Here is a 15,676-nt window from a genome sequence, read left to right on the forward strand (position 1 = left end):
TTGCACTGCGTATGGCAAAACTGACAATTAATTTCGCCAATCATATTGTGAAATTTTACAAAGCTTGACACATGTCACAATCTGGTTATTTCACAATTTTTGTGACAAAATTTATTTAAAAAAATAAAAATTTAATATTTTCCTTAGCCGCATTGGCGAAGCTAGTGCCACATAGACTGACACACCTCAGACAAGAAAATAGTTTAAAAAAAACTATATATTAAGAATTTATTTTTAAATTTACAATATTTAAATAAAAAAGCCAAATAATGACTAAGTCTAAACTAATTGATATTTTATTTAATATTTTCTATAAGAAATAATTGAGTATTTTTTTATCTTAATAATAAAAAGTAGATTTATTTTTAGATGTACTAATTGTTAATAATTTTTATTTTTATTTTACTATAAAATTTATGCTAACAAGATATTTACATATTTTTCATTCAATTGTTTGATTATGAATATTTTTATAATAAAATATAAAGAAAAATTAATATATTTGTCTTCTAATTTTATTTTTTGTTTTATTTTAATTTTTTAACTTTTAAAAATATATACATAATTTTTTGTTAAGGATGATAAAATCTGTTAACTTTTTTTGTCCTTCTATTTTTTTGGTAAATATTCTCCACGCATCATTTTCCTTTTGCTACATTTTCCTCCGTGTTCTCTTCTTCTTCAAATTCCTTTTCTTTCTTTTCCTCCTCCTAGCTAAGCAAAGGGCAACAATGGTCATAGTCAGTTGGTGAGTACTGGATAGTTGTGATAGGTGGCTCCTCCAATATTGAAGATTTCAAGTGGTGGTTGACGGTGATTCTTGGTCGTAAGCTAGCTTTAGGGGAAGATATTCTTGCAAGAAACACTTTGACGTCCAAATTAAAGAAAACTTGATCAAGGTGAGTATATGGTAGTGTGTAGAATGCATGCCTGGTGAATCTCCACTTTACGAACGTTGGTTGGTTTTATCAGTGGTTTGCACACATGGCCTTGTAACTCTCTGGTACAAAATCACATTCCTCATTGGTACGGATGGTTGCGCATGTCTGGAAAAGTTGCTGTTTGTCAGAATGTGGTGTGCATGCATGACGATTGGGTCACTTCCATATGAGCTGAGATGAGTTTTATTTAAGTTCTCGACATGGCTAGTTCATCTCCCCTCCGTGGTAGTTCTTAGTGTGTCAAGATGGTCATCTCAATTTGTCTGCAACCATATGTTTGACCCCAGATAACCCTGGATCAAGAGTGACGATACTAGTCGAATAGTTACTGTTAGGTTCAAGCATGATAGTATTTGTTTCTTGTTAGTTTTTGTAATGTGCAAGAAAAATGAGAGCCTAAAAATTGCTGAGCGGGATGTGGAGGGAAAGTTAGTTATATCACAAGGCCACGTGGCACGTGATCCGCAAGGAAAGGGGCGAAGGAAAAGCATGAAGCGTAAGAGAGAGAATGTATTTTTGAAGGATTATGTGCTCTAGGGAAGAATTATGTGTGTGGTATGCTTCTCCCTGAAAAATTCCTCTGTATCCCTTCTTTCTGTATCTTTTCTTTCTGAATTCTTCTCAGTTATTGAATCAAGTTTTGAGCTTCAACAATGGTCTTCAGGGTCATGGCTGATAGTTCTTGTTAATTTCTCATTTCTGATTCTGTATTGAAACCTTAGTCTATTGGTTTCCATTTATACTATTACCATATTTGTATTCAGGCATATTATATTCTCACAGCAAAATTATACAAAATATTCTGGTTGTTGCGTTGTTTCCAAAAACACGTGTTTCAGTTTTCAACAAGTGTGGTCAAGTGATGCGGGCTCGATGACTTGGGTCCTTATGCCGCTATGCATGATGATTTCATGGATAGTTTTGACACTGTTGTGTGGTGACTAGTGTCATAGTTTTTGGGTCCAGAAGAAGGATAAGGAGAAACAAAGCAAAAGATGGTGAAACAGCAATGCCTACACAGAAATGCATGAACAATGTTTACTAAGAAAAAAATTAAAAAAAAAATGTTTCGAAGTTTAGCATTAATAGGAAAAGACTTATTTAAAATAAGTTTAAAAATATAGAAAATCAAAATAAAACAAATAAATAAATAATAGACTATATTCAAATAAAAATAAAGTTAAAGATTAATAACATATTTGTTTACATTTTTAAAGAGAGTTTTTTTTAAAAAGAAAAACTAAAAATACATGTTTAGTTTTTAAGAATAAAAAATTTCATTTAAAAATACATACAAACACACCGTATTTTTAAGTTTTAAAAAGAGAAAATTCTTTGTAAAAATTATATAATTTTGACTTTCAATATATGTTTATCATCTTGTTTGTTTCTAAAATATTTCTACTTAACTGAAATTTTTTAGATTTCAAAGTTTATATCCAAAATTCAAGTTTAAAAATAAGTTAAGCTCATTAAGAAATGCCATTATCAGTCTAACATGGTGACATGTTTCCGAAACCCGCATCTGGTTGGTGGGGAGCGAATCATGATTCGTGAATAAGCCAGAGAAAGAGTTTCATGTTCACATAGATTAGTTTTTCCATATCCACGATATAGAATGTTTTCCAAACTGTGTATAACCATTTGTCACCTTGAGATAATGAATATTTTCCTTCAATGTCTCCTGCCAAAATTATTGTCTTTACCTTCATTTCTCAAGATGATTTTTTTTTCTAAATTACAAATATCTTTTAAAGAAAACAGTTTTGTTCGAATCAAATAAAATCACTGTATGTAAGCAGCAAAGATGGATAAGAAATATTTTACCATATTTCTAGTTGTTAATGCTCACTATAATGCATAAGTAAACCACAACTTCAATTGAGGCATTCATCTGATAGTTTAATCGCCAGTTACAAAGGGTTATGAGGTTTTGTTACACAAATGTATTTCTCCAGACAACACATAAGAAGAGAGAGGGGACGATGTGCTTGCCATATCTACCGAAAAACTCATTAAACGAAAATTGGACAAAGAAAATTACCTGATTCATTTTGCATGAAATTATTTGACAATCACATATTCAGAAAACTCGGCAGAAAATTCATACAGCAGACAAACAAAACTAGTGAAAATACTATGGCTATAAGTCTATAACCACTTTCATTTCTCAAGCAGTGTTCATTAGATGAGTTCTTTTTATACAGATGAAAACAATGAAAAGGGTCATTAAATAAAAACTATTTATTGGAAAGATCAGTCACTATATCATCTGATTATCCATCCACGCTTACAAGAAACGAACGCACCATACAACATTTTTTATTATATGGCACTTTGTGGCCACAGCTCGGGGAAGGGTCACCGGTCTTATAATCAAAGACAGCATTAGTTTGTCTAGAAGCAAGCCTGGCAAATATCTTTTGAATACCAACCAGGAGCTAGTTTTGGGACTAACAGGCTTCAATTTCTGTTTCAGCTTCAACAGCGTTCACAGTTTGATTAAGGTAATCTTGAGCTTCATCTAATGCAGATTCCTTTGCATCGTCAGCATATAAAATCTTCTTAATTGCTACGGACATCTGCATAGAGAACATGAAAATTGCTTACATTTGTTAAATTCTTTCTTTTTTAACGTTCAATTTACCTTTCAACAACCACTGATGTTCAAATACTTTGTAATTATCTGTAAATTTAGCGGTAAGCAATTCAAATGCTAATGCATAACAGCATCATCCAGCTTTACCATACCAAAGCAAACAGATACAGCTTGAGAAAAGATTGCAATCCTCGTGATGGTTATAAAAAAGAAATAAAAATAAAAATAAAAGGTTGAAGCAGATAACAGTAGCCAAAAGCCTTTTTCCACTAGTTGGGTTGGGGAACGGGGATCAAATCACATCATTAAGTTATCAAAAACCAATTCTTCAGAGAGGCTTTTAGATTTTAAATCATTTTTACCGTTTCATTCAGAGCTTTTCTAGGTCTTTATCTACCTTTAATCAAAATAGAAGTTACTATCCAGCAGCTCAAACTATAAAAGATCATTTCTGACAGAAACAAAATAGAATTTAGAACTCAGCCAAAGCTGACCATGCCCCCATCCTATCATCCACTTAGACATACCCATCAACTATATGCACAACTTCTGAGAGTATACATGCTGATGTCAAAACCTTAAAGAACTTGCGTGGTGTCTGTTACCCCCTTTCTGGTCAGTCATAAAGGTATTGGAAAATTCAGAGAAAAGAAAACTAATTGGCTAAAGTATAAGAATAGAAGATGATAGCCATATGAAGTGCACAAAAATTAGACATGATAACAATTATACCAAAAAAGGAAATGACCTCAATTAATTTGTGAATAAAAAAATAACTTCGATGCAAGACTTCATTAGAATCTTACAGGGACATTCTCCACTTCTGGAATCTGACAAAGAATTTCTATATCACGTAGTTTTGCAAAGTAAAAGTCTCTTTCTTTTTCCAGGAGATCCACTGCAGATTTGAGATCAATAATCTATGAAACAGGAAACAAAAGACAAAGAAACGAACAACAAAAAACAATGAGCTAATTTTTCTTTCATTAAAATAATCAATTGACAAACTTTCGATGACCATCATTGCAATAGAGAGCCTAAAGTTCGTACCTCTTTGGACAAAGCCTGAATCTCTACTGAAGAATTAGTCTCTGCTGCTGCTCCACTTGACCTGAATTGCTTGGCCACTGTACTCAAAATTATCAACCGAAAAAAAGAGGATGGGAAAATGAAAATATTAACAAGGCAAATCCATCAGGAAAATTGCTGAACAGCTTAGAATCAAAATTCAAATACACTGAGTAATGGGTAGCTAACCAGAGGTTCTATTAGGATTGAGTGTGTTGCCTGAACCAGAATTATTCATAATATTTGTTTGGAGTGATTTTGAGCTCTTCAAAGAGCATTTAAGGTTTCGATCCTTTCCAACCTTAACCCTTCGCTCCACAGGATTATAATTCCTAGGAAATTTATAAAAAGGTTATCAACATGTTCTATACAATACAACATGAGAAATGTGAATGCACGCTATAATATTGCATTTCTAATTATTTGAAAAGACATGCATGTGGACATGTATCATGCCAGTAATACCTACTATTATGGATTACTATACAAGTAATATAGATACATTAATAGTCAGAGGCTCAGAACTGTTTAAATGAATGCAAAGATACTCAAAGCAAGGAGCATACTCATTCATAATGCCACCATTCACAGAATCACAGTAACGTTTCAGCCATTGGAGGAACTCCAAGTTGTCCAAAGGTCGGCCTTTGACGAGTCTGCCAACTTCAATATGCTGCACAAGTTAGTCATAATAAGTCCCGATTAAATATAAACTGCCACTATTGATTGCATCGCAGTGCTTTCTTTTGCTAGTTTTCAAGCTAGTGGATACATATTGGGGGTGCCAGGCAAAGGGGGCAAGGAAGCATTAATAAAGAAAAGGTAATCTGGCATTGGAATGAAATTCCACCGTTAAATTTATCATTGATGGAATTTTCAGTCCTTGTTAAACACACTATGTTCCCATATGTTAAAAGTTTATCAGTGGTAAATCATTCCATTGTAACTGTGGCTAGTTAGCTACATTTGAAGGTTATTTAAGCCATCCTACCACTCTGTTTATTTAATAAATCAAAGCACTCTTCCAATTCCAAGCATCCCATTTCACATACCTTGTCAATTTTCAGCTTGTTGAACACGTCCTGCAGAACTTTGTAATTCTGGATCATATCATACTCTGTCTTTGCATCAAAGTTCACCTAAAATAAAATCCACATTGCAAAAATTACCCTTCATAGATATAAAATATCAGAATGGCTCAAAAGAAATTAAAGTTAAATCAGAGTAACGTTTCCACCTTGTGCATTGGAACAACCCCTGGATAAGTCATATCCATCATCTGGCATTGTACTGCACCAGATGCAGCCTAGCCAAAAACATAAACAGGATCAAAACCAAAAGATAGATTTTCTTCACAGATAATATGCATAGATTTAATAATATAACCTTATTTAATGATGGATAGAATCCTTACACGGATCAAAGTTGAACTTTACCAAAAGGAAAAAACAATGCATGAAAAACAAAAATAAGATTTCACACGAGAACATATTCTGCAATTACCAACATCCTTGTAGGTTGTCCAAATTATTTTTGATATACACAAGTACATTATAAAGCTATGAGTTTAGCAAAAACATGCAAAAGGGGTCCACAGAGTTACCTCCTCAACGCGTGAGAGATTGAGTTGAAGCCTGTTGTTGATCCATGTCAAAATCTCGTTCCTGCCGACAAAGTAGGCACTATCCATCATGCCTATACTCGACGCCATTTCTGCTAACCCAGAAAGAGAAAAAATGGGGGTGTAAAAAGAACAAAATGTGGGTGTTCTGAAGAAAAAGGGATGAATGAAGATTTCGAAGCAAAATCTTAAGTGGGTTTCAGCGAAGTTTCGATTTTTATTTTGGGAAATGGGAAACGGAAGGAAGGGAATCGAGTTGTAAATTTTGAGAAGAAAGAGAAATGGAATCTGTATTGCACTGTGGGTTTGGGAATTTGTAGTAACTCACTCTTAAGTCATAACTACATCGCTACTCGTAAGGCTTTCTTGCTCAGTGGTGGGAAACCAATTTTTTAATAATTAATTGAATAAAATATTTCCCTTTTATTCATTGCGATTGATTAAATAATTTGCAATTTGTTGATTTCATATTGATAATAACGTCATCATAGTATTTGATGCCAAGTGGAAGAAAGACTATATTCTTAAGTTTCCATATTTGTTAAAATTTTGTTATTTTAAAGCAAAGACGGTAGGGAAGTAAGATCTCATGGATGTCTTTGCTGGAAAAGGCTATAAAGTAAAGACATAAGTTATTTATATAATAAATTTACATTTTTTTCATAATAATATATTATAATCAAACTACTATAAAACATCTCCTTTATATTGGAATTAATTTTTAACTAAAGCAGGCTTTGTCGGAAGAAATCTGCCAATGACAAAAAAATAACAAAAAAGTTAAATAAATTTTTTTATTGATGTATTAAAATGAATCAAATGATACAGACAATTATGTAACTATTACATGATAGTATTATCAAAAAGTTATTATTATTTTAAGATAGCTTACGATTTATTTCTTTATATTTTTTTTATTTTATTAATATACCCGTGTAATTTTTTTATCATTAAATTCCTGTGAAGTTTGGATTAAAATGAAATTTTGTGTGTGTAATTCAAGTGATATATGCTCATTTTTTAAAGTGAGAATTTATGTTTGAAGTATATCAAAAGAATATTAAAAAAATTAATCTTATCATGGTCGAAATGTTTTTTTATTGAACAAGTTGTCTTTGTTAAAAGATATATATCCCTTAAAAAAAACTAACTAAAAATAAAAATATAATGCAATGAATCTTGTTATCTATGGTCAAGAAATTAAGACATTTTTTTTACTGTAAATCACAGTAAATACATTATAACTTATAATGAGAATGTGTTAATGATTTTTAATATTTGTATAATGTCATCATCCTTGTCTTTACAGTGATAGTTATGCACTAATAAATCATTAAAAACACATGAAAGCAACAGAAGAATGGACCTTACAATAACTATGTCTGGCTTAGCATCCGCTCACTTTAGAATTACAGCTAAAGTCAGAAATTACCTCTTGTTCATCGTTCTCGTGATGCTCACTCTAAAAGCAAAAAGAAACAATTTTACTCATGTAATGTCATAAAAGTGACACATTCCCAAAACCCACACTTTAAACATGTTTTGAGTGTTTTCTTGCTTTTTAGGCGTGAAGAGCAAATCATGCCTTGGGGGTAATTTTTTCAGAGAAAAATGTATATCACCCTATTGCAGATTAAACCATTTCTACATATGGTGCAGTAACTGTGGTGGTATAAGTGTGTAAAATTGAAAATAAAATAAAATAAGTGATAACATTTTTTCTATCGATAACATTTATGAAATTTAAACTTGAGATTATTAACTGGCTCATGTCAATTAATCTATACAATTGATTATCTATGGTTTGATTACTCAATTGGTATAAGCTCTATATAGTTTTGACAACACAGTTGTTTTAAAGCATTAGAGAGATTAAAATTTACGAAATTCCAATAATTATAATTATAGTTATAAATAATTACATTAATGGTGTAATAGTACATTTTTGGATGACAATATAAACAATTTCCTTGGATCAAATTAAATATTTTTTTTTTGAGGTGGGTAAATAAAATATAACGAGATAGAAATCCAAGTAATGATCGACTGCAACAGCACTACATTTTTTTATACATATTAAAATTTCGAAATACATTTTATTGGTTGGTGGTAAGATAGTAATTACATATTGCGAGACAGTTGAAGAAATAAAACAATTCAATTATTATGTCTTCCCCAATCAATTTTATTTAATTTTTTAATAGCTAAAAATGAAAAATAAAAATAAAACGAAAAAAATGAAAAACGAAATATGGAACGGACAAAACACTTAAATGCGTGCAGAGAAATAACATAAGAAGTAAATGGGCAACGTTTTGATACATAACACACACAATTCAATTCTAATTTATAAAATATATTTAGTGCAGCTATCCATATAAAATTATCTTAAGAATAAGATAAGATCTCTCGTATAATTGGGCATAGGTTTGAATGTTCACTCGTTTTCTAAACTTCTCTCCTAAAAATTATTGTAAATGTTCTTTGAATTATAATTATTTTTTGAGCTTGATATATCTTTTTCTTGAACGAAAAAAATATATAAATTTTCAGAAAATAAATTTGCTAAATAAAAATGTTATTTTATTTTATTTTTTTGAGGGGGGGGTGTCCAATTAACAAAGAATAGCGGAGTTTGGGAAATGTTAACAAGCGAAAAACCGTATAGAATTCACGTGACTAATATGGGTTTATATATTGGGCCTCGCCAGAAGGACAGATAAATGGGCTTAAAGCGAAAAGCCGGGCCTGGACAGAACTAGGGTTTAGAGGTCTCTTAAAAAGGAGAGAGGAAGCGTTGATAGAGCTTAAGCTGCAAAAACCTAGTACCAGAAGAAGAGGCAGGTAAAGAAGAGAAGAGCGATGGTGCACGTTTCCTTCTACCGAAACTGTGAGTCTCTAATTCATTCAAGTTATCATATGAACGCTTGATGCATCTATGTGTGTTGATAAAATGTGATTGTGATTGTGATTTTGATTGAATAGATGGGAAAACGTTCAAGAAGCCACGCCGTCCATACGAGAAGGAGCGTTTGGATGCGGAGCTGAAGCTGGTTGGGGAGTACGGGCTTCGGTGCAAGAGGGAGTTGTGGAGGGTTCAGTACGCCCTTAGTCGCATCCGTAACAATGCCAGGAATCTTCTCACTCTTGATGAAAAGAATCCCCGTCGGATCTTCGAGGGTGAAGCACTTCTCCGAAGAATGTTCCGTTACGGACTCCTTGATGAGACTCAGAACAAGCTCGATTATGTCTTGGCTCTCACCGTTGAAAACTTCCTCGAACGCCGCCTCCAAACCCTCGTCTTCAAATCTGGCATGGCCAAGTCCATTCACCACGCTAGGGTCCTCATCAGGCAGAGGCACATCAGGTCACAATCCATTTGTTATTCGTGTTGTGTGGTTGATTTTACTGCTTCTGCCATGTTGGGTTCGCCTTGTGATGATTGCCATGATGTATAGGATATTTGTCAGAACTTTCATTTTTCTAGTAGTTTAAAACTACCATTAATTCCCACCCTGTAAATTTCTATGTTGTTCAAGATGAAGCCATGCTGTGTTGATGGTTCTGTTATTTATTTATTTTTAGGACCTGTTTCTGAAACCCGAGAGTTGATTTTTTGAAAATTGAGAGTTCATCTGTCATTCGATTTGTATGGTGTTAGCTTTTTTCGCTATTGATTTTTATTGCCCAATTGATTTTGACTGGATAAAATGTGATAAGAAACAAACTGTTAATGGCATTGTTTGAAATGGATTTGAATTTGGTTTTGGGGATTTGCAGGGTTGGGAGACAGGTGGTAAACATTCCATCATTCATGGTGAGGGTTGATTCACAGAAGCACATTGACTTCTCACTCACAAGTCCACTTGGTGGTGGTCGCCCCGGACGAGTGAAGAGAAAGAACCTCAGGGCTGCTGCCAAGAAGGCTGCTGGTGGAGATGGAGATGAGGAGGATGAAGATTAAATTATTAATGGCTAGTGATCTTAGATCTTGCACCTGCTATTATCTGTCTTGGTAGACTTTTTAGATATTTGTCATGCTTTGACTCGTATAATATTTCCATCATTGTTTCTTGTTTTGAGGTAAAGCCTTGCCGGAGTTATGTTGTTTTTTGAACTGTTCTTTTGAAAGTATGAAGTTTTGCTCCAATGTCTATGATATTTTTCCAACTGATAATAATTGTAGGCTTCATGGCCGTTTTTGAAACCCGTTACGTTGGGGTTAACATTCACAGTTTTATATAGATATCAACCTTAGAAGTTCATAAAATTATAAGCACGAGTGATTTCAAGATTTCGTTTTCTCCCTTAAAGCTTATGGGGCGCTTGCTGCTAAACGTTACTAAACTAACTACGTTGAATTGTTAAGGTTTGAACATGCTGCTAAAAAAATGATACATTTGCAGTTTTTGTTTGCTGAAAGTTGAAGGGTTCTATATGGGGGGTTTAATACGAAGTCATACTAAATACAGTTGTGTCATTTTAATTGTGGAACTACCGTAATAACTAACAAGACGCTACCCCAATTGCGAACTGGTTGGTTCTTTTCAGAGCAGAAAATCTCAATGCTGTTTGAGTTTGCCAAATAGTTGTAATGTGTGACGAATGCACTAACGCCGCTGGATTCAGCAGATATAAGCGCTCACCTTACAGATATTTGCTATCTTAATGTTTATCGATTGCTTCATATAAATTGCTAATTATTTCTGGATATACATAAAAATAATTTAGATAATTAATTTAATTTACTTTATGAGAACCAAGTATGTAATTTTTTTTTTATGTCTCAAGTTAAACATTGAAATGTATGAGGTATGAAAAAAAGGGTACAAACGTGCCATGTTATCATCTAAATATTAATTCTATGAAAAGTGTTAAATTTTATAATAATTATTTTAAAAGTCTTACCTATAATATTTTTTAATCAACTATGTACATAAGATTCCTTGTAGTGTCTATATTATGATAAATATTTCTTTGAAGCTTAGTGTTTGCTAGTGTAAACTTGAAAAGATACTTTATATTTTATTTAAATTGATAGTTTTGCTTTTTCTAATATATTAAAAATTAAAAGATATTTATGTTTTTTTTTTCAAATAGACCACTAACCTTAACTATGTATTATATATATTTAATATAAAATTAATTGTAATAATTATTCAATGTGTGAGATAATATAAAATGTTCTCTTAATTTACAAGAAACTGTAAAAATTACTTTGCAGCTTAGTTTAACTTTTACGTTAGCAAATGACTAGATAAAGTTTTAAAGACATGCCAACCATATAAAGGAAGTTTCGGCCATGTAAAGGACAAAAGAATATTAAAATCAAATAAAAATTTATTTTACATTTAGAATTGATGATATTTTTTTAACAACATAGGAGGAGAATGGAAATTCATTTTATATCTAGAATTGATGAAACTTTTTTTGACAATATTGGAGGAGAATGATTGGGTTGCATATTTGAGTGTTTTACTTATCTAATTTACTTGTTAATTTTAAAGTTTAAGTTCCCTTATTCGAAATTTCGAATACTCTTTCTAAAGTTGAACTAGTTTGGAGAATCTGGATCCTTTCCACAGCAGTCCAGCCTCTACAACAAAGACTAAAATGGTTGTACTTGTCTTCTTTTTTCGCTAGAGAGGCAGCACAATTGCAGACTCTGAGTTTTGAGGAAGAGAGCAGTCTTGACTTGCAGGTTTTTTTGGTAGTTTGTATTTATAACTTCAAATTTTGGGCCTCTATCTCTAGTTTTCCTTTTATTTTTTTACTGTTTGGGTCTGTGCTTATTTTTTGTAATTTTTTTTGTCATAGGTCTAATCTTTTTTTATGTAAGACTCTTTTATTTTTGGGCCTTCATTAATTATTTAGGATCTATAATACTATATTAGGATTTTGAATATGAATTTAAGTCAATAACTAGAAATAGTAATTAAGCTGTAAACTTGAGTGATTTATCTAGAATGTCTTAGATAATTTTAAAGTTGAAGCTCTACTACTTGTATACCTTTGATTTGTTGAACAAGTGGTACATGTACAAAGAATTTTGTCTCTAGGAGAGGGATAAAACTTGCTTTACAAATAAAATATAAGGGCTTGTGTGATTTCCTTTTCAAAACAGTTTTCTTTTTAAAAAAATATAATATAATAGAAAATTACTATTTGGGAAATTACATATAACATATTCAAAGCTAGTTTTGCCTAGGTAGTGAGAAAAATTAATAGAACATGATTACTTTCCTTATATTATTAAAAACAAAGGTAATTTTGAGGGACATGTTTTGTTTGCAAAAGTTAATTTTCGTATTCAACTTATATTGTGGGGCATATGAATACTTTGAAAACAAAACTAATTTCGTGGGGCGTTTTTGTATTCAAATACACTAAAAGCAATGTTAGTTTTGAATAGTAGTACACCGAGAAATAATTAATTTTATTGAAATTGGTGTAGTAGAGGTATTATAAAAAGTGGTATTATACCAAAAATTTCGTTCTATACTGAGCAAAACATGCTTTTAACAAAATTTAGCCACTTAAAAGATGACATGTGATACGTCTAAAGCTAGTTTCATTCATAAAGAGAAGGAAACTAAGTAGAATATAATTACTTTTATTAAAATGTGTTCATAAAACTTGCTTTCATAGAAACATGTGATGTACACGAGACAAGATTGCTTGCTTTGTACTACTGAAAACAAAGCTATTTTTGTGGGGTATATGAATCTTTCGGAATCATTATTAGTTTTCATATTTTCATTATAAAAATATTGAAAAAATATACTTTATATATACACAGTAAATTGGGTTTATTACGAGAACAAGAATAATAAAAATAAATCATTAATTTTATTTAAAAGTTTAAAATTAAAAGAACAATTTTTAAAGTTGTCATGTAACTACTATCAAACTTTTAATTTTAACCATTTTTTCTCATTCAATACGTTCCCTACGTATATAAACGTTTGTAATTTAATTTTGCAACGTCAGCTAAACAATTTCAACTCGGACATTGATGTCTCAGTCTCACGTTTATAAGTAGTCTTAAAGACCCGTCATCAGTGTGCATATTAGTCTCATCCTCATAACTAGTTAAATATATATAATTATCCTCATTTAAAATGTGTTTTAACTAAACATTAGTTACGAGTATATAAATCAACTTACCAGTTTAATTGATTGAATTATTAAAAAATAATACTGTATATAACATCAGATATTATTATTATTATTATTATAAAAATATTTAAAAGTGTTCTAAATTAATAAAAAATTATTTTACTCAATTTAAAATAACAACTTGAGATTAAAGTGATAGAGTAGTTTGGCTCACTCCTTTCTTTTCTTTAATTTTTATCTTTTTCAACTTTTTTAAATAATAAATAAAGTGTGTAAATTTGTAATAAATTAAAGAAAATATATAATTATTAAAAAGTATGATTAATCAAATGTTCCAAATTACTATTTTTTTCCAATTTTAAATTATTTTTTTAACAGTAACTTGTAAATTTTATAGTAAAAATACGTATTTTTTTATTGATGTGGAAATTTGATTTCTAATTTTATTTTTGGTTAAGTGAAAAATAAAATAAAAAAATAAAATTCGCTTAAGTTAATTCTAATTTTGAATATTCTACTCTTACGTTTTTCTCTCCCATGTTTAACGCTCTTTCTTTAATCTCTATATGTAATCACCATCCTTCTCTTTAATACTTAACTTCTCTCTTTTTCTTCCATCTCCTTCTTCTCTCACCCCATATCAAACTCTCATATTCCTTCCACTCTATATCTAATTCTCCTATTTCACTTTTTACTAGGGATGGAAATAGGTTAGGTTAGGTCAGACTTTACTTTAAACAGATATGGCTTGTAACATAGTTATTAGGCCTGTTACTTGTTAAAGACTTTATTTTCAGTCTGACCTGACCTATTTAAGTGGTCTGACTTGATTTGAAACTTGTTAACAAAACTTGTTAAAAAAATATTTTAATATTAATAAAAATATAAAAAATTTATTATAAAATTAGTTTACATATTTTTCTAATTTTCATCTATGTTATTAATAATTATTAAATAATTATAATAATATTTATATAATTTTATAAATATTTTTTAAAATATTATTTAAGCATCAATTATAAATATTTTATATTAATGAAATTTATATTTATATTTTTCTTGATTTATTTTTTAAAAATTATTTAAATATTAAAGATTTTAGTTTTATTTTAGAAACATATTTTGTTTGTTTAAAGACATCTTATATTCAACAAATAAAGTTATAATAAACACATAAAATTGATCAAAAAAATAACATTCACACAAGTTGTTGAATCAATTAAAAGAAAATTATTATATTTTTAAAAATAAATAAATTTAAACTTAATGTAATATATATATATATATATATATATATATATAGACAATAATAATTATTATTAAATTAAAAAAATAATTATAAAATATTTAATTTTATTTATTTCATTAATTTGTTATTTTAAATTAACAAATAAACATAAAATTAACTACACTATAATATTAATGTCATATGAAAAATATTACTGATACAATAAATTAAAATACATACTTGTATATTATATATAAATTGATAAATTAACTAATAATTTAATTAAAGTATATGCAAGTTACAAAAATATATATTATTATATAATTTATTTATAATTATATTATTTATATTATTTGCTACATGGTCTGATTATATATATATATATATATATATATATATTATAATAAATTTTTTATTTTATTTTTTTATCATTTTTTATAAATTTTTACTTTCAAATAAAATATAATTTATATTTAAGTAATTTTTATTTATTATAAATAAAAAATTATAACATAATATATTAATATAATAATTAAATACTAATAATAATAAAATTAAAATATAAAAGATATTTTAGTAAAATATTAATATTTATTTTTAAATTTTAGTTTGTTTAGTTATAATTGTGTCCTATTTTTGTTCAAAAACTTAGATGTTTTTCAGTTTATTTAAATATAACAAATGTAATAATTTATGATTAAATAATTTTTTTAAAAATATGTGTAATCGTGTATAAATATTTTTAATTTTGAATATAATATAAAATAATTATTCAAAATTTGATATATTTATATTTAGGTGTGTAGCTGTGTACTATGAACCTGGTATCTAAATTTTTTTATAGGTACTTTAGTCAAAAAAATTTATACCAATAAAGATAAAACACATAGTAAGTTATAAAAAATATATATTATTATACATAATTTATTTAAAATTATATAATTTACTATATGGTCCTATTATATTTTATATATATATATATATATATATATATATATTAATTTTTTATTTTATTTTTCTATCATTTTTATAAAATTTTATTTTTGAATAAAATATAATTTATATTTAAATAATTTCTATTTATTATAAAGAAAAAATTA

General features: G+C 29.2%; 2 protein-coding genes across 4 annotated transcripts; one reads left to right on the plus strand and one right to left on the minus strand.

Annotated features, from left to right (window-relative positions):
- Positions 1-3,235: 3,235 nt before the first annotated feature.
- Positions 3,236-6,613, minus strand: LOC113847837 (microtubule-associated protein RP/EB family member 1A-like). 3 transcript variants are annotated; one of them, XM_027477132.1, is made up of 9 exons: positions 6,558-6,613; positions 6,212-6,321; positions 5,846-5,914; positions 5,661-5,747; positions 5,175-5,281; positions 4,798-4,940; positions 4,591-4,667; positions 4,347-4,460; positions 3,236-3,523 (listed from the first exon to the last, which is right to left on the minus strand). In XM_027477132.1, the coding sequence occupies exons 2-9, from the start codon at positions 6,317-6,319 to the stop codon at positions 3,395-3,397; spliced, it is 834 nt and encodes a 277-aa protein (XP_027332933.1). In that variant the 5' UTR covers positions 6,320-6,321; positions 6,558-6,613; the 3' UTR covers positions 3,236-3,394. The 3 variants fall into 3 exon arrangements, with proteins under 3 accessions (XP_027332933.1, XP_027332934.1, XP_027332932.1); XM_027477133.1 differs by lacking the exon at positions 6,558-6,613 and having other exon boundaries at positions 4,591-4,637; positions 6,212-6,506; XM_027477131.1 differs by lacking the exon at positions 6,558-6,613 and having other exon boundaries at positions 6,212-6,506.
- A 2,418-nt stretch (positions 6,614-9,031) lies between these two features.
- LOC113846704 (40S ribosomal protein S9-2-like) lies at positions 9,032-10,517 on the plus strand. Its single transcript, XM_027475260.1, has 3 exons — positions 9,032-9,119; positions 9,215-9,596; positions 10,010-10,517. The coding sequence occupies exons 1-3, from the start codon at positions 9,092-9,094 to the stop codon at positions 10,191-10,193; spliced, it is 594 nt and encodes a 197-aa protein (XP_027331061.1). The 5' UTR covers positions 9,032-9,091; the 3' UTR covers positions 10,194-10,517.
- Positions 10,518-15,676: the final 5,159 nt, after the last annotated feature.

This window comes from Abrus precatorius, unplaced genomic scaffold (genome assembly GCF_003935025.1).
Source record: "Abrus precatorius isolate BTA unplaced genomic scaffold, Abrus_2018 Scaffold8, whole genome shotgun sequence".
Taxonomy (NCBI): Eukaryota; Viridiplantae; Streptophyta; class Magnoliopsida; order Fabales; family Fabaceae; genus Abrus; species Abrus precatorius.